The sequence below is a fragment of the Exserohilum turcica genome (assembly GCF_000359705.1).
Source record: "Exserohilum turcica Et28A unplaced genomic scaffold SETTUscaffold_7, whole genome shotgun sequence".
NCBI classification, from domain to species: Eukaryota; Fungi; Ascomycota; class Dothideomycetes; order Pleosporales; family Pleosporaceae; genus Exserohilum; species Exserohilum turcicum.
In genome coordinates, this window is record NW_007360288.1 from 265,810 (window position 1) to 287,638 (window position 21,829).

At 55.8% G+C, this 21,829-nt stretch overlaps 5 protein-coding genes across 5 annotated transcripts; 1 reads left to right on the plus strand and 4 right to left on the minus strand.

The window, feature by feature from the left end:
• Window positions 1–454: 454 nt before the first annotated feature.
• Window positions 455–3,057, minus strand: SETTUDRAFT_181141 (carbohydrate esterase family 4 protein; the record flags this gene model as incomplete). Its single annotated transcript, XM_008032012.1, has 2 exons — window positions 455–2,180; window positions 2,238–3,057. 2 exons carry the CDS (start codon window positions 3,055–3,057, stop codon window positions 724–726), a joined length of 2,277 nt encoding a protein of 758 aa, XP_008030203.1. The 3' UTR covers window positions 455–723.
• Window positions 3,058–4,492: 1,435 nt separating this feature from the next.
• SETTUDRAFT_43815 (uncharacterized protein) lies at window positions 4,493–6,637 on the minus strand (the record flags this gene model as incomplete). The annotated part of the gene is made up of 2 exons (XM_008031955.1): window positions 4,493–6,462; window positions 6,550–6,637. 2 exons carry the CDS (start codon window positions 6,635–6,637, stop codon window positions 4,565–4,567), a joined length of 1,986 nt encoding a protein of 661 aa, XP_008030146.1. The 3' UTR covers window positions 4,493–4,564.
• A 222-nt stretch (window positions 6,638–6,859) lies between these two features.
• Window positions 6,860–8,165, plus strand: SETTUDRAFT_173630 (uncharacterized protein; the record flags this gene model as incomplete). Its single annotated transcript, XM_008032013.1, has 3 exons — window positions 6,860–7,074; window positions 7,127–7,712; window positions 7,776–8,165. 3 exons carry the CDS (start codon window positions 6,860–6,862, stop codon window positions 8,163–8,165), a joined length of 1,191 nt encoding a protein of 396 aa, XP_008030204.1.
• Window positions 8,166–13,962: 5,797 nt separating this feature from the next.
• SETTUDRAFT_156718 (uncharacterized protein) lies at window positions 13,963–15,239 on the minus strand (the record flags this gene model as incomplete). The annotated part of the gene is made up of 2 exons (XM_008032014.1): window positions 13,963–15,183; window positions 15,237–15,239. 2 exons carry the CDS (start codon window positions 15,237–15,239, stop codon window positions 13,963–13,965), a joined length of 1,224 nt encoding a protein of 407 aa, XP_008030205.1.
• Window positions 15,240–15,615: 376 nt separating this feature from the next.
• Window positions 15,616–19,337, minus strand: SETTUDRAFT_156719 (uncharacterized protein; the record flags this gene model as incomplete). The annotated part of the gene is made up of 3 exons (XM_008032015.1): window positions 15,616–16,165; window positions 16,218–16,518; window positions 16,568–19,337. 3 exons carry the CDS (start codon window positions 19,335–19,337, stop codon window positions 15,616–15,618), a joined length of 3,621 nt encoding a protein of 1,206 aa, XP_008030206.1.
• Between the last annotated feature and the right edge of the window lie 2,492 nt (window positions 19,338–21,829).

Here is a 21,829-nt window from a genome sequence, read left to right on the forward strand (position 1 = left end):
TTGTAAATAAATCTAGTTAGAACGGCCTCGGCCAAAGTCTTACATAGCCTCGAGCTCACTAGACTCTAATGGAACAATAATAATAAGTAAGTATCCAAGTACTTTATCCTGTATGTGCTCACATGCTCTCTCCCCCCCACCCACACACACGCCAATGCAGCTCCAGCCCCCGAAAATAGATGCCAATCCATCCGAGTGCGAGCGTGCGTGCCAAGCGGGTAAATGGCTGTGGTGAAACGAGCGTGTTTGGCACGGCAACCTGGGGCTCGCGCCCTCGGCTGCCTTGCTTGCCGTGCAAAACAAACTTGTAGCATCGCCGGCACGCCTCGACTCGGCCGCTTGCCTGCTGCTGCTAACGACATGGACAGTCTGCTTGTAGATACATGGCACCGTGGTGCCCGGGCGGATGTGGGCGGATTGCTGCTGCACACGGCGCTATCACGAGTAATGTATTGCTTGCTGGGCTTGGTGTGGGCGCCCCGTGCGCCGCGCCTTGGCACTCTGCTAGTCCCCCATACATGTACGCCCGCCCAAGAAGTAGCGCCTTTGTGTATTATAGCTACCCCAGGGAAACCATCACGGCTCGACTCATGGCTACACCATACTATCTCTTGCAGTCGCCTCTTGAAATCACGCCTTGCCACAAGCGACTCAGCGACGCCATTGGCTCCAAGCCTACAAGACGCGCAATTCACTCCTCCGCCTCCTCCGCCTCCACCCCATCTAAAACCAGCACTTTCCATACTTCTTGTCACACCCGGCCGTACACGCCCACGGATCAATAGAGCACCGTCCGCTCTGCTTGCAACAGCATTCTATCTGCATTCCCCACCCTGTCTTGTAGCCCGCGCAAGTCTGTCCCCCGTTTTGCCCACCGCACTTTCCGTCCTGAGACACGGGCAGCTTGGTAGGCGTGGGTGTGGCGAGAGGCGTGCGCGACGTGGAGCTGGCACCCATGATGGCCGTGGAGAAGGACGAAGATGCCCGTGTGGGAGACGGTGTCATGGATGCGGATCCGGAAGAGCCGCCCGAAACAGATTCGCTGGGGTAGCTGTCTTTGGACGCCGACACAGTCAATGACACTGTCCCAGAAGCCCCACTTGCCGAAGCCGAGACCGAGTCGTCTCCATTAGCCTTCGACGTAGACGCAGATGCAGATGCAGATGCCTGGCTAGAAACTGAGGCAGAGGCTGAAGCGGATGCGGAAACCGACTCGGAAGCCGGTACAGATACCACGTCAGAAGCTGAGGCCGATGCAGTGACCAAGCTAGAAGTAGATGCTGAGGCAGATACAGAGGCAGTAGGAGCCTGAGAGGATGGCGAGACAGCATCCTTGCTGACACTGGACACTACGCCGGCCGACGAAGCACTGCTAACCACACTGCTCGACCCAATCTCCTGCTTGCCACACTTTCCGAACCCAGCCTGGCAGCCCGTAGAGCAGTAGGCATCAGTATTTCCACAGTATCCATACAAAGAGCAGCACTCGCTGAGCCCAGCCGGGCCAACAAAGCCCATGCACGTCATGCCATTGTTGACAGCACCGCACGATCCATCCGTCGTGGCAGGGCCAGTAGGAGTAGACACAGGGCCCGTGACGCTGCCAGAGATGGTTGCACGTGTGGATGAAGACGCTGATGCTGATGGAGATGCAAGTGCAGATGCAGATGCAGATGGAGAGGCGCTGGGCTGCGCGCCGCACTTTCCAAAGCCGGCCTGGCAGCCAGTCTGGCAGTGATCAGATGTCCGTCCGCACCAGCCGTATTGCGAGCAGCACTCGCCGAGGAGGCCATCTCCACCAACAAAGCCAACGCAAGACTGGTTAGAGCCAGTAGCACCGCAGGATCCATCTTTCGAGGTAGGCCCAGTCGGAGTCGGAGTCGCCATCGACGACGAAGCAGTACGCGTTGATGACGTGCTGGGAGGAGCAGGCGTGGAGTCGCGGTACCAGTTCTCCTTGGGGTCCTGGAGACACTCGCCCATGGTGACAGCCTTGAGACCCTGATCGTAGACGTAGTCTAGCATGTAGGCAGTAAGGTTCTCCGCAGTCAGCTGGTGGATGTCATGGCCAATAGCGAGCCTGTCACCATCGTATGGGTCCCCGCTGTTGCGCGTATCAATGCCCTCCTTGAAGTTATCCTTGGCGATCTGAATCTTCTCGGGTGTAAGGTTGTTGTAGTCTGTAAATGGTTAGAAAGCTGAAAGCGACATGGCCTAGCAGTGCCACCATCACTCACCATCAGTGTCCAAGTCAAAGTACGACACGACATAACCAAGATCCGCCATGACCTCCTGGCAATCGGCATCGCATGAAGAATAAGGCGGGCGCATGTATGTGGGGAAGCGGCCCAAGATATTGCGAAGAGCCATTTCGTTCTTGACCATCTGGTCATACGCCTCCTCCTTGGTGATGGCAGAGAGATCCTGGTGACTCCATGTGTGTGAAGCAACCTGGTGCCCGTTGTCGTACATCTTCTTGATGACACCAGCCCAGTTCTCGTCAATGGATCCCTTTCCAATGTTGTTTCCGGTAATGAAGAAAGTCGCACGGCCTCCCCTTGCCTCGAACTGCTTCATGACGCCCTCGGTGTAGATATATGGCCCATCGTCATATGTAATGGCCACAGTCCCGGGGTTGTTGCACACGTAGATGCCCCCACCACCGTAGGCAATCTTTCCGAGCTGAGGGCGAGCGACGTTGCGTGTGCTTTCGCCCGCTGGAGTCTTGTTGGCATCGCATGCGGGTCCAAAGTTGAAGAGACAGTCGGGCGCCTGGCAATGCTCCTTGGTAGTCCCACAGTATCCAGCTGACGAACAGCACTCGTTGTCGGCGCAAACCTGATTGCCATTCTGAGGACCACAGCGGCTAGCTTCCTGACGGGGTCCGACGGCACGGGCAGGCTGAGCAGCATGGCGAGCCTGGAACCCGGCAAAAGGATTGCTGGCCCTCAGTTGCTTTGGCATGCCAAAAATCTTGGGCATGCCCTCCATGCCTGCTCCGTGAGCAGCAGCAAGCGGCGCCACCACGGAGGCGGCGGCAATTTGTGAGAAACGCATCTTGGCCAATGCGGCGCTGTAAAGCTAATACTGAATTCGTTTGGATAAGAATAGAGAAGGGGGGATGAGCGAGTGAGGCGACAAAAGCCGATTATTGATCAAAGGATAGTGACAAACGAGTGACGGTCGCTTTGCGTGCAGGCACGGGCAAGACGACTAACGTAGCCAAGGGAGAGGGTAGATGATTACACTTATACCATTTGATTTCGCATGAGTTGCCCCAGGGCGATTGGTAACGCACCTGTAGGGAGCGGCCCATGGTCGAGGGCCAAGACCAAGACCGCTCACTATAGGGGACTGTTGCAGGGTGCGAGCCGACGGTGGAGATGGCATGGTGCTGGGAATAAGGACATGGCGGCTAGTGTAGGCCGCTTGGACAGGAGGAAATCCCACCTCATAGCATTCCATGCTTCTTTGGGATGATTGCCAGCACCGAGCCGAGTACCTGTCTTCGTATGCCTGAAGGCTGTCGTAGCCGCTCCAAGACACTTTGACGTGTCCATTCCGGCGTGTTCAGAAGCAAAAAACATGAGCGTGTACCTTGCATGGCCAAGTCGTATGGAGAGTCGACAGAAAGCTAAAAATATGGATAGCGATGCGTGTGCGTGGCCAGGTCGTGTCGCAGAGATGCGGAAGAGGGAACATAGCAGACGACCTAGGCTCAACACGCGTCTAGCGGAAGGCTTGGCATCACAACAGCGTCTAGCCTTCAACTGCCATGGCCTCATGTGGCGTGGACGGCGCCTCGCGTAGCATCAAGCAGTCGTGTTCGTTTCAAGCTCGGGCGTTCCGGCGCAGTGCTCTAATGCTACGGTTCGCGAGGACGTTGGTAGGCTCGGAATGCTAGAGGCGCGTCTTGTTCTGGTGTGAAATCCCGTCAACTGTTGCAAAAGTTACATAGCTGTCCCGGGTGTATTTGGGCGCTTGTAAAAAGAAGGCGAATCCAACAATAGCGTCCGAACAGCTGTGGATGGGATTCGAGGCTGGGCGGCTCCTACAAGCCTTGCGCACCATTGCCAAGTCTGCGTGAGCGCTAGCTTCCGCCCGTAAAAGTCCATATTCCCGTTCTTGGCAATAAACAAAGGCTGGCTGAGCCATGTGTGTTTCGTACGCGGCGGCCGAGATGGTGAAGGATGTGACCCACTTAGTGGTTGACGTCCAAGTCAGGGGCCCATGTGCCATCACTATTGCGTTTCAGCAACACCAAACAAGCTACTCATGATGCAGTATCTGGCAGAATACGAGATGCGTCCACTCCACGCCCCACATGGTCACGCTTGGAGAGCTGCACCCGCCCAATATGTTTTGGTTCTTGTGCTTGTGTCCATGGTTGGTAGTATCCCACTAATACCACGTCTGTACTAGACGCATGTGAATGCGAGCACGATATGTATCTGCTGAACACATCCTGCAGCGCAAAATAAAAGGGGGTATCATTTGGTTTTCGTTACATGGTACTATCGTGAATTGCATGCTGCTCCCAGTGCGGAACACCTGCTTGGCCCCGTCATTTCTTCAAGGTGCGTAGCAACGGAGCAATCCTCGCTCGTTTGCTTAGTCCCACACGGTACTGCACTTTGTTTTTGTTCATCGGCGAAGCGGTTGCGGGTTTTGTCGATCTTTCTGGGGTATCTGATCCTGCCGTTGCACAAGGCTTCGCCAGAGGTTTGAAGTGGGCTGCACTCTCAGAGTCCATCGGTTCGAGAGATTCTGCTTTCTTAGCCGAGGTTCCAGAGTTGCCATCTATACGGTCTGTGGCCGAGTTCGGCTCGACGCTTTGCAAGCATCCACTGGGCTTCTCTTCTTTGGTATCCTGTTCGGAGATTTTGACGTGTTTGACAGTCGGGGCAGGACTGGCAGTTTTCTTTGGGCGACCTCGACCCTTCTTCTTCTCGGTGACCACCTCGGTAACATTGACTGGTGTTGTAACTGCTTCTGCTTCAGAGGTATCCAACGTAGTTTTCCTGCGTTTTGCTTTGTTGCTAAGCATGTGTATATCTTCTTCTGCTTGTGTCGTGGAAGCGTTAGGTGATTTCTTAGGGATCACCACCTGTACTTTTACAGGACTCGTGTTTGGAGTTGTTTCTGCATTTGAGGTTGTTGCGGCAATGTTTGCAAATCCATCCTGCATTGTAGCATTGTCCGTATCCGGCATTGCTGGCGGAGCACCTTGGCCCGTCTCGCCGTCGTCTCGGCGGTACTCATTCAGATTGCGCATTATGTCCTGTACAGTCTCCACATGCATTGCGTGAGGCTCGTCTGCTTTTCTGGGTTTAGGCTTCGTTGTTGGCGGACTTTGCGGCGCCAGCTCGTCATGGCCGACATTGTTAGCGACTAGCCAATCGATGGTCTGAATGACGTCACCGCAATTCCTTTTCAAAGCCCCCGCAGTAGTTGCAGGCGTGAAGCCCATATCGCAGATCTGTCGAACTTTTTCCGGTGTCGTAAACGTATTTGCGGGGCCCATGTCGGCTGTCGCTCTCCGACGTTTGCTGATCCTCTTAGCTTTCTCAGGTCGAACAGAGTAGTCGATTGACTGCTCCATGTCGATCTTGAGCGATCTTGAACGACTAGGCCGTGGCTTGTACCGTTCCTCTGGCAGCCCAACCACAATGAGTTCGTCATCAGAACTAGATGGCAATTGGCTGTTTTGGTGACGAGACGTTATCTTCGCCCCCACTTGTTCGCTGCTTTGAGATTCGGGCCGTGCAGCTATTGGTATCTCGGTGATTGGCTGGAGACCTGCCCTAGGGGGCACCGGTTCACGTTCGCCGTGGTAGATCTCGACGGGAGAAGGCTTGTTCGTCAATCGACTTTCCTTTGGATGAAGAGAGGATGTACGCCTGCCCCCTTGCGATGAGGAAAGCCCTGGGTCTTTCTGGGGAGTTGCAAGAGGCGCAGTGAATGGCATGTCAGGGGGTGGCTCACGACCCGATGATTCCGTCTGCTCAGTTGCTTCTGCAGGCGTGAACCTCATTAGATCTGACCAGGGCACTGACGCTTCAGGCGGAGGCAGATAGTAAGGGCCTCCTGTCTCGGGCTCTTGCCCCAGCATGACTGGAGCATTGACAACGTCCAAGACACGTTGTTGGGTCATGGTGGCGTTGGGGATGGTACTGGAGGGCTCAGCAAACATGCCTGGTTCGTGGCGGGCATAGTCATCACGCATGGTGCCTTCCAAGGTCCAGGTTGCTCCAGGGGGGTGCGTGTCCTTGCTATAGATAAGAGGGCTCTTCTTTTTGGGTGAAAGACTGAGCCGGAATTGGGCAGGGCTCGGGTGGGTGTCAGTTTTCCTTGTTTTGTTTGGAAGTTCAGGCAAGGAGACCGAGGACTGAGGTTCATCTTGGCTGGGCTGAAGCTGTGCGTGAGCAGGCCGTGCTTGCTCGCTTGGTCCCTTGATTGCATCTAAAGCGATAGTTAGCCTTGTCGCGGAGGGCGAGTGGATGGATAGGGCAATTCTACCAGCGGGCCCACCAAGGGGGAGCCACTGACCGGACGCGTCAGGTCGTTTTGGGGGTGGCAGGTCGGCCTCGAGGTCATCTTCCAGCTCGTCGTCTGAGTCCTGCACGATGCGCGCCATGCTGGGTCATATCTCGGGTCCCGCAGCAAATGTGGGCGGTGCTGGTGGAAAAGTCGCGTCAAGTCAGTCGTGTTGGGAGGGGCGCGCGGGATACGCGCGATCACGGGCTTGTGGGGCGCTAGCGCTGGCGGACTTGCTGTTCTGGGCGGGCGCCGTCAACTTTCTGGCCGGCGCTACACACTTCTCCCAGCGACTCTCAGGCCCAACGTCTTCTCTACAGTCATGGACAGATTCACGGCGAGCTCGGGCGGGCATAGCGATGGCTCCGGCAACGCGCGCTTCACGTCGCAGGCTGCCACGGCAGAGGACCTGCTCAAGGCGCAAACCGTCGGGCTGGTCAATCTCCATGACTACCGCAAGCGACGCGCCGAGGCGTTGGACAGAAAAGAGCGAGGCGACACGGGGCTGGACTCAGACGCCAGCACTGGATTGGACGGGTAAGGACGGTGGGGCGTTGCTTCGTGGTGCATGCTAATTGGCAAAGTACAGGGCATCAACACCAAAGCCAGTCTTCAAGAAGAAGAAGCGCAAGGTGACGGGCAAAGGCAAGCTGTCGTTTGGCACGGACGAAGAAGCGGACGACACCGACTCGTCGGCGTGCAAGGCGCTTGAGACGCGCGAAGGCACGCCCGCGGACTCGACTGGGGCGAGGGCCGAAGCAGAGAGCATGGTGGTGAACAACAACAACAACAACAACAACAAGGACAAGAGCAAAATGAAGAAGAAGAAGAAGCTGGGTGCAAACGCGAGCATTGGGCTGAAGCCCCGTGTCATGACCAAGACGGCTCTGCAGCGCGAGGCACAGCAGGCGGAGCTGGCACGCCAGGACTTTGTGGCCATGCGCGACGCAGTCAAGGCGACCGAGGTTGTCATACCGTTTGTGTTTTACGACGGCACCAACATCCCCGGGGGACGGTGCAGGCTGAAGAAGGGGGAGCAGATATGGCTGTTCTTGGACAAGGCCAGAAAGGTGGGGGCAGAGCTGGGGGTGGGGGGCGATAAGAGTCGGAGGGACTGGGCCAGAGTCAGTGTAGACGACCTGATGCTCGTCAGAGGGGAGGTGATTATACCGCATGTGAGTTGTGCGCAGACAGGCGTGTGTGTTGAAGTGGGCTACGGTCGCTGACACGGGATGCAGCATTACGACATCTACCACTTTTTGTTCAACAGAGTTGCGGGTCTCGACGGCCCCATCTTCGACTACTCGGCACAGCCGACCAAGGCAACGCCACGGACGGGCGAGGGCGAGGGCGAGGGCGAGGCAGCGGCAGCGGCAGACGTGGATGCGGCGACGTACGACCCGCTGGCGCAGCCGCTCAAGAAGAAGAGCAGAGAGGCGGGGCTGGGCAACTGGGAGCTCGAGGGGTTTGGGGACGAGGCGGCCATGACCAAGGTGGTGGACCGGCGGTGGTACGAACGCAACAAGCACATTTTCCCGGCGAGCGCGTGGACAGAGTATGCGCCGGACAAGGATCTGTCGACGCTGCAGCGCAAGGACGCCGAGGGCAACGCTTTTTTCTTCTCGTGACGGCGGCGTGGGCGGTGGGCGAGAAGGGGAGCAAACGGGCGCAGGGTCTCTTTGGAGCCGTCTTAGTCGTGCTGGCAGGCCGGGGATGGCTGCAGAAACGGGCACGGAAAAGGGTCCGGCTGCATGTGCATGAGTGTGAGTGCGAGCACGAGTGTACATTAGGTGTGAGTGTGGGTGTGGGTGGTGGTGGTGGTGGTGCTGCGGGCTTATTGCGGGGAAAGACTGGGCCCAAAAAGAAAAGCATAAAAAAGCACCAAGCCACAAAGCGCAGAAAAGCAAGCGCGGCCCATGAATTGAACCCGTCGCGCCCACCACCCCGACTAAGTACTTGGAGCTAGTGCGGTGCAGGCCAGCCCGCCAGCCCGCCAGCCCGCCAGCCAGACAGGCCGGACAGGCCGGACAGACAGGCCAGGCCAGGCGCGCCGCACGCACGACGGATGACATGCATCCCGCTACCCAAGGCCTCCCTGGCCAGCCTCCTACACATACACTACACATACACATACATGCTGTGCATGTAATACAGCACCCTACGACTCGCTGCCCCACCGCCCTGGCCCAGCCGCCTGTCGCCTAACATGCCCTTGACGAGCCAGCAACAGACAATCCCGCATACTATTTACATACACACCCACCCACACACCCACACCGCCGCGATCCGCCGACGCAGCTTGCAAGGGATGCTGCACCGATGCACTCACACTGCTGCTCTGGTGCTGGCGCACTGATGCAACATGATGCGACAAGTGCCACAGGCGGGCCTGCACCACCACCACCACCACCACCACCAGCATCCTCCCTCTCCCTCTCACCCTCTGACGCCCGCCGTCGCCGCCTGTGCATCCATATATAAATGCCACGGCCCCACGGGCGTCGACGGCCACACGCCAACCAACACCACCCCCATCGCGACTCTCCACCATCACACGTCATCCGAGACCCTGAACGACGCACCGACCACCTGCTCCCGCCCACCACCACCACCACCGCGACTCAACCGCCCTGCTTCTGCTTCTGCTTCTTCATCTTCTTTATCATCCTCACCCTCCTCCCCATCTCCTCCTCAACACCTCCTCACCACCTCCACCTGCACGACCAAATCACACTGACCAGCGAGCCCGCCGCTACAGTGTACTTCCCCTTGCCCTCCAGCTGCGGCTCTCCCTCCATTTGACAGTCCGTTTAACCATGCTGCAGGCGCGCTTTGATCGAGCTCCGTCTCGTCCAATGAGAATGGACGCCTGGAGCACACCCTAAACTAGCCAACAGTAACGCCTTGACTGCGCTGGTCGCTTTGCCTGCTGCCCGGCCTCAATCGGTCAATTGCTGCAACTATATCTCTGTCCCATTTGCGCTCCCTGTTGTGCGCAAAGCTACCCACCACGGCTGGCCTGCCAAGATGAAGTTCGGCCATAATCTGCCCCGGAACCAAGTGCCCGAATGGGCTTCCTCGTACATCAACTACAAGGGCCTCAAGAAGCTGATCAAAAACGCCGCCGAAGCCTCCAAGCACGGCTCAGATCCAGATCTCGCAGGTCAGTCGAAACCAAATCTCTTGAGCGGCCCATGCCGATTCCCAAACACCACGTTGCTGACTGCAGCCCGCAGAATTCTTCTTTTCTCTTGACCGCAACCTCGAAGACGTCGACAACTTTTACAACCGCAAGTATGCCGAGTTTTCCCGCCGACTGAGACTTCTCCACGGCCGCTACGGACGGGCTGCTCAGCTCCCCGACGGCATCGACAAAGATGAGGCCCAGGACCTCATGGGCGCCTTGCTTGAGCTGCGTGGTTCCATGCGCAAGCTGCAATGGTACGGAGAAGTCAACCGAAGAGGCTTCATCAAAATCACAAAGAAGCTCGATAAGAAGATTAAGACTGCATGCCTGCAAGAGCCCTATCTAGCATCCAAGGTCAACCCCAAGCCCTTTGCCCACAACCTGCCCCTCAACCAGGACATGAAGGTTGTCAACGAGTGGCTGTCGGGGCTAGGCGATATCAAGACGTTCGACGACACAGGCTCGACCCATTCCGCCGGTTCTCTGGGCAGAGTTCCCGGCCGCTCGCTACATCTCCCATCTAGCCTTCTCGACGCGGTAGATTTGGCTATTCGCAACGACAAAGCCGATGATCTTGATTTGCAAATCAAAGAGGCTGCCGCCAGCAACGGCATCAGCAGCTCATCAATGCAGCAGATTCTGCTCAACTTCCTACAGCGCTCGATTTCGTGTCGATCCAAGCAATGCATCAAGAGATTGTTGCAAGACATCATCTCGCTAGACGAAGAGGACGACATCAACAAGCGAAACTGTATCCACCGTCTGGTCATCAACATTGGCCGTTCAAAAAGCGGTGAGACGTTTGGCGCCGATGGAACTCTCCTCCCGAGCTCGGGCGAAGCACGGAACTTCATAGTGCCCGCCACTGACCCCAACCGCCAACCCCGTCCCTGCACGACTACTGAGGAAGAGTCAACACAGCTCCTGAGTGAGAATGATGAGTCAGTGCGTCTGCTCATCTATCTACTCGACGAGCTGCGTTCAGAGCAACGTAATGCGCTCCAATCTCGTGATGCCTACGGTAGGCTTCCCCTTCACTATGCGGCACAGTATGGCTTCGTCATCATCTGCCAGGTTGTCATAAAGCACATGCAGGATTGGGGTCAGTTCGATGTTGCACAAGGGATAGACTCTTCTTACTGGCAGGATGCCGAGGGTAATGCACCTCTGCATCTAAGTGTCATGGGCGGACACCCACTCACTACGAAAGCTCTCTTGGATGCAGAGAATTGGCGCGGTGCCAATGAGCAAAGACTTGCATCCAGAAAATCCAGCCCACGCTCAGGCGCCGCGCTGGCTCTAGCCACTCGATCAAACTTTGTTGACATTGTTAAACTCCTGGTCGACGCTGGCGTTGATGTAAACTATCAGGACGATGGCGGCGAGACTGCCCTCCACATGGCCGCACGCTACGGTTACGATCAGTGTGCCAAGGTTCTACTGGAGGGCTCTAGCACAAACAAAGCTGAGGTAGACGTGCCCGAGAAGACGTTTGCTTGGACTCCGCTCTTTATTGCGTGCGTCGATGATCACCTCTCAATTGTCGAGATTCTGGCCGCTGCAGGAGCCGACTTGCAGAGATGTGACAACTCCGGCTGGACAGCGAAAGAGCATGCAGCACTTCGCGGCCATGTTCAAATTGCCGAAAGATTGTGTGAACTGGCCCCCACGACAGAGTCGCCCCGTGTCGCGCCCACGGATGCACGAGTGGTTCGATCTGGATCCCCTCCGCAAAGTTCTCTTGATGAGAGGCGGTCCAAGAACTTGAATCGTGACACAAACAGCCCTGTCCAGAAGACACCTGAGCCTGTCAAGACATTTGGTCACCGCTATCTGACCAACGAAACAATGGTCCTGGTCAGCCTAGGCTCGATGGATCTGCGAAAAGAAACGCCAGCGGTCAAGCTTGACGACATTCCGCTCGCCGACGCGCATGCCACACAATTGGATACTGCTCTGTCTGTGGTGGTACAAGCAGCGGGGGCCAAAGGAGAGCCCACTGTAATTGACCTGCCCATTCAAGACAACATCGCCACCGAGCCCATCACGTTCATGACGAGCGACATCACCAAAGTCAAGCTCTTGTTTGATATTGTTCCAACATACTCGGGATCACACGAACGCTCAATGGGACGAGCTGTTGCGTTGCTATCCACTATTAAGACCAGTGTTGGTTCAAAGCGAATTCCACTTCAGGGCGACATGAAGGTACCCATCGTGGCAGCCTCGACACTGGACGTTATTGGAACTGTCAATTTCAATTTCCTCATCATCACGCCCTTCCACCATCCAAACATGTCAGTCACGGAGCAACATACGTACTGGAAAAAGATGGCTGCAACAACCATGGTCATCGGCCATCGTGGTCTTGGAAAGAACACAGCATCTCGCACGTCGTTGCAGCTCGGCGAGAACACAATACAATCCTTCATCTCAGCTGCCAACTTGGGCGCTGAGTATGTCGAATTCGATGTTCAACTGACCAAGGACCACGTACCAGTCATCTATCACGATTTTCTTGTCAGTGAGACCGGAATAGATGCGCCTGTTCATACCCTTACCCTTGACCAATTTCTTCACATTGGCGAAGGTTCCAACCCTCGATACGCTCGTACGGGGTCCCCGGACAGAGTTGCTAACGGCAACGGCTCCGAGGACGACCGGCCTAGCACGCGAAGACCACGGTCTTACTCTGTCGACAACTCTAAGCAGCGTAATATCCATGTTGATCGCGCCGAGGAGCTTACAGAGCGAATGAAGCATACCCGTGATTTCAAGAAGAAGGGATTCAAAGGGAACAGCCGTGGCTATTCTATCCAATCGTCGTTCACGACTCTGGAGCGTATGTTTGATGAACTTCCAGAGTCGGTCGGCTTCAACGTTGAAATGAAGTACCCCATGCTTCACGAGTCTGAAGAAGAGGAAATGGACCAGTATGCCGTAGAGCTGAATTCTTTTGTCGACACAATCCTAGAAATGGTCTATGATAAGATGGGCCAGCGCAACATCATCTTCTCGTCCTTCAACCCGGACATCTGCTTGATGTTGTCCTTTAAGCAGCCTTCGATCCCTGTTTTATTCCTTACAGACGCTGGAACTTCACCTGTGGGGGATGTGCGAGCCGCGAGTCTGCAAGAAGCTATCCGCTTTGCTAGTCGTTGGAACCTGCTTGGAGTTGTCAGTGCAGCTACGCCACTCGTCATGTGCCCTAGATTAGTCAAGGTGGTAAAAGAAAGTGGTCTTGTGTGTGTGAGTTACGGAATACTAAACAACGACCCCAAGAATGTTTTGGTAAGCACCCAAACCATGACCTGTGCACTCATTAGCTCTACATATGCTGACGGTTTGACAGCTGCAAAGAAATGAAGGCATCGATGCCGTTATTGTTGACAGCGTCCTCAAGGTCCGTCAGGGACTACAGGATCCCAATCAAGACAACGCCAACGGTGCTGGTAATGGCACATTGCTCGCTGTACCTGCAGGATCGGTGCCTTCTATCAAGGAAGCCAGTGCTGCCTTGGAAAATGACACCAAAACTAATGGTTTTCACGGAACCAACAGTGTCAATGGAACCTACAGTGTTAGTGGTACCAATGGTACATTGAAGCCACCGCAATAAGCATTTTCGGCTTTTAGGTTCAACAATGGGTTGGCTAACTTTGGATTTTCCTGTATTTGTGTAGCGAAAAGACGAGATGCAATGCATGCACACTTCCTTCAACGGGGCTTGGCTATACAATGTTTTTGGAACGTTGCAGCGCTGGGATTACGGTGCATTCTCTCTTGGATAAATGCATGTACCAATATCATGCTTCTTGTAGCTCATGTCGTTTGCTGCGAAATCTCACTAGTCGAGCTACTTCACACCGTTGAATTATTTCTAGGTCACTGCCCTTACATTCCAACGGACCTGGTGATTTCCAAGTTCGCAATGATTAGGCTTATGACTGATTTCTTCCATCTTCTACGCAAGCCTTGCTGCATGTACACTGGCTCACTCGCCCAAACCTATACAAGCGCCACATTAGAAGTGTCAACTAGATTGCAATCATTGATATCATGAGGACTCGGAGTGCGCACGATGCAGTCAATTCCTTCAAGAGACCAAGCCGAAAATGCCATGGTCAATCGCTATGCATAACGAAGGGGAAGAAAAAAAAAAGGGATGACTGTCGTCTTTGGACTGCCCTCATGGTTGTCACTCTGGGGTCGGGCATCACCACCAACACCACCGCCACTTAGAGCCTTCCTACACCCATACGAGGGCCAAAGTCACCCCGATTATACCTTCGAATATCGGAGCCTGCCCTCCGGAGCCTCTTCATTTCCCACTTGCGCTTTGTCTCAAACTCAACGCTCGTAAGACGTTTCTTGACATCATCTGCTTTGCTTGCACCGTGGTTTGCTGCGTCGTGCGCCAATCCTGGATTGTACAAGGCGTTTGATTGGTCCCAGGAGAAGGAGAACTCGGTGACCAAGGGGTGGCTGTGGGTAGTGTGCTGGATGCTCAAGGCAGAGGTTGCACGCAAACCGCGTGTCTCTGTTGATGCAGTCGTGGGGACCGGGGGAACGCGTAGGTCAAACGGGGTTGCTGCTTGTGCCTTGCTGTGTCTCGAAGGTCCAGCGGTAAACGGGTCCGAGTCGTCGACACGTTGCAATTCCAGTGGGCCGGCAGACTTTGTTTCTGTGGCGAAGATGCGTCGTGGTGGTGTGTCGAGTTGCATTGCGTCGTCAAGCCCTTTGATGCCGAAAATGTTGCTTTCTTGCCGAGCAGCAGTCTTGGTCGTCCCGACGGGTCCTGGTATCCAGTCGCTCTCCGGATCGCTGTCTGCATCCTGCGTCATGCCTCGACGCCGCCTGTTTTCCTCGTCCTCGGATGGCTGGCGCTGTACCTTGGCCTTGGAGCGCGGTCTGGCTACGGGTTGCTCGGGCTCAGTTGTCGGCTCTTCGCCTCGCATCTGGGCCTCTCGGACGTCCTTGGCGAGACTGCTTGGTATGGCTGCATGAATCTCCGTCATGAGCTGGGCTCGCCTGCAGTATCCGTCCCAGTCCTCGACGGCCAGCTTCCCGGCCGCCTCGTTGAGCGCGCTCGCTGGGTTCGGCTGGATCAGGAGACACGATATCGTCACCAGCACGTCTCGGAGTTTCAGTGTGCTGGTCCAGTCACGCTTCAGCGTCTCGACACACACGGCGCCGGTCGCCTCGTCGATGTTGGGGTGCCATAGCCGGGTGCGGAACTGTGCTGTGGGCGGCGCGGTAGGGTACGTGGGGGGGATGTCGAGATGGAGCCGCCACACGCCGCCTGCGTAGGGCGTGCCGACGGGGCCGGCGAGGAGGATGTCGAGCGACGTTAGGTCTTCGGGGCCGTCTGAGCCCGGGGCGAAGAGATAATTGGGAGGCAGGCCGGCCGTGTGCAGCGAGCCGTGGTCGGCGGCGAGACGTCGAAGCGACTTGGAGTTCTGGGTGCGGCGGTTAGTGAGCGTGCACGCGTCGTGGCAAGGGGCCTTCCCACCATGGCGACAGCTGCGTGGTCAAGCGGCGCTGTGAGCAACCGAGCAGACGAGGCGTTGCGCAGTCGCGCCGCAATGCATCGCGCCGCCCCGCAGAGTGCTTACGTAAGCCACTCACTACGTAGCGCGCGACTTTGGCGTTCACCTCCCCCCCGCGTCGCCGACACTCGCCTGGCGCCAAGCCATGACCACAGACGGCAAATGCAACGCAGCCCAGTCCGCACGCAACACAATCATTTCACTCGTATGCTGCTGACTACCATCGCCGCGCCAATGTGCTCCTGCAGAACCAGCCCTCTGCGGTGCTATCAACCCCGCCATACCTTCGCATTACCGTCCTTTGAACGCCGCGCTGAAACTTGCCAAACCCCCACGCGCCCTCTACAAGATGTCCATGTCGTCGCCCGCATCCACAAACGGAAACTGGCCGCTCTCAATCGCCGCCACCCGGTCCAGCTCAGCCTGGTACTCCTTCCTCAGAGTGTCGAGCGTGATGATCTGCCGCTTGAGCAGCTTCTTGCCCTGGCCAATGCCCCACTGCGGCGGGCCCCCGCTTCCTTCGATCCGCTGCTCCGCTAGGATATACGCGTCTTCTTTGCTGACCGACGACAGTGTGTTGATCATCATCAGGTAGCACTGTGCGAGAGATTCGTCGGCCGGGTCGTGCACCTTGGACGAGGTCGTCTTGAGCCGCTGCAGCCGCTCGTGTAGGATTGACGCGGCACCGCGGAAGTTGTTGCGCGAGATGCGGAAAGAGTAGAGAATCTGATGGTACGGAGGCCCAGAGGCCATGTTCAAGGTCTTCTGACAGAGAGACGCCAGCACGTTGTCGACAGAATCTGCCAGTCCGACAAATGGGAACTGGAGCAGCTCCGTGGTGCGTGACTGTGCGACCATGGAGGTAATGAGCGTCTGCAGGTCCGAGTTTCTCCTACACTGTGCATTAGTAGCTATCAGCATGCAACCATCATATATCAACTTACAAAGCAGCATCGCCATGTCGAATCATGGCCGTGTATGCATCATGGAACCTCGACGTCTGTATCGACGCAGTGAAGAGCCGTTGAAGCAGTTCTGTTTTCAGCTCTTCATCTTCCTGGCCCACCAAGGACCGGAGTCCGAGCTTAGCAAAGTCGGCGACGTACGAGTACGCCTTGGCTCTTTCAAACAGACCGACAACGTGGTTGTAGTAATGGGCAAGGCCTTCAGAGAACGAGTTCCGCTCTACCTCGGATACAATCCCCATTGTATCTTGTTCTGCGACATCAAACATGGCGCCGAGAGCTGCTAGCGTTAGTCCTGTTTCAATACCATCATCCCATGTGACCCTTACCCAAAGTGTATGCCGGCTTCTGGAAGCACATCGATGCTGTTGCATTGTCGCCCAGTGCAATGTACAGCCGGCCCCTCATATAAGATGCCCAGTACCCTTCAATGAGGAACTTGGAAAAGTCCAGGGCGAGATCATACTCTCTTTGTGCCAGCAGGATGCCCATGATATCCTCCACGACGTTTTCATACTCGTGTTCCTCAAAGATGGACGTCAGCCACCCTCGAGTCCACTTGGTAAGCAGATCCGCCTTTAAATCTTTCGGCAGCCGTACCTCAAAGGTACGATGGCCATACGCTCCCTCAAGCACCGTTTGCGTTATGGGTAGCTTCTTGCCCGTCTTCCATGTCTCGCTCAGGGCGCGGTTTGTGTTCTCTGACGCTGGCCCCGTCGCGCTTTGGTGAGCCCAAACCGTGCCAGCCAGCCACGAGACTACCATGCAGTCCTTGTACCGAAGGATCAGCTCGGCAAAAACTTCAGATGCATCAAAGTCCTCGAGCGTTTCGCCTTCTAGCTCAATGAACATGAACAACAGCAGAACAAGCAGATCGAGCAAGACATCGCGGTCGCCCTCTAGAGTCTCTTGGGACACTCTCGTCAATGCGCTCAACCCGTACCGTGCAACCTGCTTCCTCGGCTGGGCCTTGCCGTCCTCCTCGTAGCCTAAGATTTTAATGGCCCTCAGAAACGTCTCGGTGCCGAGATCCTTGACTTCCATGCCGAGCTCTTCGACAAGGAGCGTCACGTCTTCATCAGACACCTGCTGTGAGAGTTCGCTGTTGGCCTCGATCCACTCCATGCGATCCAAGATGGTGATGTTGCGGCTTTGGAGTATGTCCATCTCCAAATGTCTTTGGACCTCGTGCTGCACAAACGGTGGCAGCCGCTGTCTGAAGGACGCTGCAGCATTAAGCAACCGTGCCACGTCCCGTGACTCGGAGGTATCCAAGGTTCTGCGGAGTGTTTTGCTTAGGGTGCGCGGACTAGAGATGACGGCCGCATTTAGCTTGGTGATTTCTGCCTCGCTGCAACTCCGTATTGCAGATATGTAATCGCTCAAAACAAGCCATGGTCTGCCGGCTGCCCGGTCGTACACCAGCGATAGCGACTCTCCCCTCCGCTTGTGCAAGTCCTTCACTAGGCTATAGTACGCTTGCCATTGCATTGCCATTGCATCCTCGAGCTCGTCGGGCGCGCGGTTGCCATTGACAGCAAGTGCCGTGACGGCAGCGTATATACGCTCCTTGAGGGAGCCTCTGGATGATCGGCTCAATCGGGCTTGGTCCAGCCCTCTCTTGTAGATGTACAGTGATGTTTCCAGGGTTGCGGTGGTGAACCTTCCCGGGTAGAATAAAAAGTCCAGCCACTGCTCCGTGGAGCCCAGATCGTCTTGGTCAATGGCCTCTTCCCGCTCGCTCGGGTTGGCAGGGTGAGACCTTAGAGCCTCGACGGTCAATGGCCCGGAATCCACGCAGACCCAGTCACTTTTCCAGGCTTGCGTCCGTGACTCTGGAAGGTCGGTAAGATCAAACTTGAGAGAATACACTTTGCTGCTCGGCCCAGACCTTGCGCGGATCCATATTTCCGAGCCTCTCCATCCAGTAGGCCCTGGAATGACGTGGAATTCTTCTAGTGTCCAAACAGTCGTGTTCATGAGTTCGTCGATGGGTGGAATGAAGTCCGAATCCTGTGCAACATCGTAAAAGCCAAACTCGGTGTCGTCTGCATCCCTCACCCCCCAAAATTTGAACTGGTGTTGCTTTGGCGAGTATGTGACCACGTGGTAGCTCGCACCTCCAACTCCGCCAATTACGTCCACTACCTCCATGAGCATTGATTGCGCAGGTCCGATAGAGTATGAGGTGTGCGACTTTTCCACTGCCATGTCATCTGCACCCAAGAGATCGATGTGGGCGCCCGGCTTGCCTGATGCAATGTTCCATGCCCTTATCGAGTGATCCAAGCATACGGAAAGAATGTGCTTCTGGTCAGGCGACACAGCGACGGCGGCGGCGGCCGATGTGGCCAAGTCTGCATTCTCGAACCGGACAGTTGGTTGCGCTTTCCACGATAGCAAGCCACGCACTGACCAGTTGTTTTGTTGATACCGCGATCCGTCCCAAGCGTTGTTGGCCTTGTCCCACACTAGGCGGCAGATGGCTCCGTCGTCGAGAGTGACTAGGAGCTCATCTGCACTCTCAGCGACAAGCCGATAGGGTATGCGCCCGCTGAAGAGGGCTGGCTCGAACCTCTTGCACCACGTCTCTGGGTCCTGCTCTGAAGCCGCGGCTGTGGAGAAGAAGTCGCGATGTAGCGTAATTGCGTAGAGCTCGTTGGCCGTGGTGATTGCGAAGACGATCAGCGCATCGCGGTCGGTTGGCTCTGCAAAGGCGACGCAGAAGGGTCGAATCGGCGCGGGCAACTGAAAAAGAAGAGTGAGGTTCGCTTCGAGCTTGTCGGCAAGGTCGTGGTCTAGATCTGTGGCCTGTATTTCCAGCATCTTTCGGTGGTCCAAGACGCGCCATAGAAAGCTTCGCGGATAGCCATGATGGCGCCGAAAGCACATGGACCCATCTGTCGCCAGATGGCGCCGGGTGAAGGCATCTTCGTCCTTGTCAGCATACTGCTCCGAAATGACGGTGCGCTTGGTGCTGGGGCGCCCGCCAAAAGGAGAGTATGCAGGGATGGCGAATGCGATGGTTGAGCCAGGAAAGGCGGGCTCGACGTTCAGTCGCGCCTCTTTGTAGAGACACGTGCCTCGGTTAGGCACCATTCTGCTCGCATGCGAAGGAGATGCGATTGCTGCGGCGAGGAATTCGGGGCCAAAGGAGCGTGGGCGGTTTGCGTTGGGGCGTCGGCGCGGAGGGGGAGCTTTCGAAAACAGCAGTCGCGATGGGAATGCGCGACCACGAGCAAAGCTGGCGCACGGGCCTCGCTGCCTGCGGGCGACTTGCATAGGTTGACGCCCGTGCCTGTCATGGGCAACAAAGAGCCCGGTGCCCATGGATTATGTAATCCCCCTCGCTCCACTGCGTTCTGGACATGCCGGATACAAGTGCCTGGAGATAATTGCATTGCATTTCCATAAGTCATCGAGGAAGAAAACCGCCTCACCCAAGAAAGATAGACAACCGCCGCTCCATCGCCCTTGCCTCTGCGAGTCCCCTCTTCACTTGCCGTTTCTCTCCTCCAAATCCTTTTCCTTGGGATCGCCAATCCCGTCCTCGTTGATGGCAAACAGGCAATCCGTCTCCGGCAAACACGGGCTGTCGTAGATTTTGCACACACGCGTCTCTCCTCTGCCCTTTCTTAGACTCAGCCGCGTTGTACTTGCATGCGCAATGATATTTCCTCCGATGGGCTTCTTGGGATCTGGGTTGAACATGGCGCTGGGCCCGCCATCGACCTGTGCAACCACCTGGTTCGTGATGATGACAGCGATTCCAAACTCGTCCGCAAGCCGTTGCAGCGTACGCATGAACTTGGCCAAGTGCGTCTGTCTCGCTGAAAGCTCGCCACGCCCTGCAAAGTCTGTTCGATACAGGGCTGTGGCCGAGTCAACAATCAACAATGAGAAGCGTGTTTCCGTCATCATCTGGGCGGCTTGGTTGAGGAGCTCCAACTGGTGGTCCGAGTTGTATGCACGCGCATACGCAACATTGTCCAGAACCTCCTCGCCCGACAGTCCAAATCGATTTGCCACGGCCAAACATCGTACCGGTCGAAAAGTGCCTTCGGTGTCAATGTAGAGGCATTTGCCTTCTCCCCCACCCATATCAAAAGGCAACTGGCAGGTGACAGCGAGCGTGTGGCAGATCTGACTCTTTCCAGTTCGGAACTCGCCAAAGATTTCTGTAATGGACCCTGTCTCGATGCCTCCTGCAAGCAATGTGTCCAGCTGCTTCGATCCCGTCGTGATTGATATTAGTTCACTTCGGCGCGAATGCATCTCAGTGGCGGTAGTAAAGCCCATCGGTACAAGCTTGGAGGCTGACTATGTTAGGAATTGTCCGTATGCGCGGGAGCTTGGCAACATACCCTCGGCCAGTAGTTTGGATGCCTTTTGTTCTGAAATGCCTTTGATTTGTTCAAGTGTTCGCCGGGGTCTGGCTGGTGTCAGGGGCGGGGTCACATCTTGTACTGCAAACCTACGTGTAAGCAATGGATTCCACTGTATTGAAGCCTCCCTCCACCACCAACTTGATGTCACGTGCCGTAAGTCCATTAACGCCCTTCGTAATTGTTATCGCTCATGCAATGCCTACAATCAGTAAAAGCCTACCTCGAGCGCAGACACAGGAGTGGGCGCACCAGGACCACCCATCGTGCTGTCATCGTACTGCTCTTCTTCGGTGCTCATGGTGAGGGGGTATGCAGAATAACAGCCTCAGCCAGCTCAGTTGGATGTAGAGATTTAAAGAGTATAAGGGTATACGGGTGCGTGAGGCCGAGTGTGTAAGAGGGGAGGATGAGTGGCGGACGGGCACCGAGAAATGTCGCGTCGCGCTAGCGCCGAGCGCGCATTCACGTGACCTCTCTGACTTGCCACGCAGCAGGCTTCCACGCTTGTGCCTGTCGCGCTATTTGGACACAGGGATGCAAAGGCATCGCTACCACAACTCGCAATCTGCAAAATATTGGCGCCCTCAGCTTTTTGTTTTTGAGTGACCCTTTTAGTCACGGCCTGATTAATCACTCTGCTAACAAATCTGAGGGGTCGTTGTGCCGAATCCAGCGCTCCCGCCACGCCAGCAACGGAGGTACATCCAAGCGACTGGTGTCAACATGCTTTGAAGGGTTTCTAGCGCTCAGATTGTCTTACGGCTGTTTACCATTCTCAACGATCGTTTGATGAAAACCTGAAGCGGTAACAAGAGGCGTATAAGGAGTAGTCTGTTTTAGCTTACGGAGGTGCCTCACAAAAGTTTTGTCCCACGCTAATCTCGGCGCTTCGGCATAACTCTTCTTGGCGCAACTCCCACCTTTGAGCTGAGTAGCTGTACGATTTGTCTGTATCTATCGTTACAATGTCTCCTAATACTGATCCTTACACCCGCACCTTAATTGTGGCGTTAAAGTCACCTTCTGTTGGCAAGTCTACATCACAGATCTCTGAACTTACTGGTGTTCATCCTCGTACGGTCAATCGTATCTATAGTAGAGCTATTGAGGCTGGTTTCGAGCCAAACGTTCTCCCTCTTAAAGATCCTCCCAGAGCACGTACAAGACGCCCCTCGCTCTGGCCGACCTTCAAAGCAGACGGAT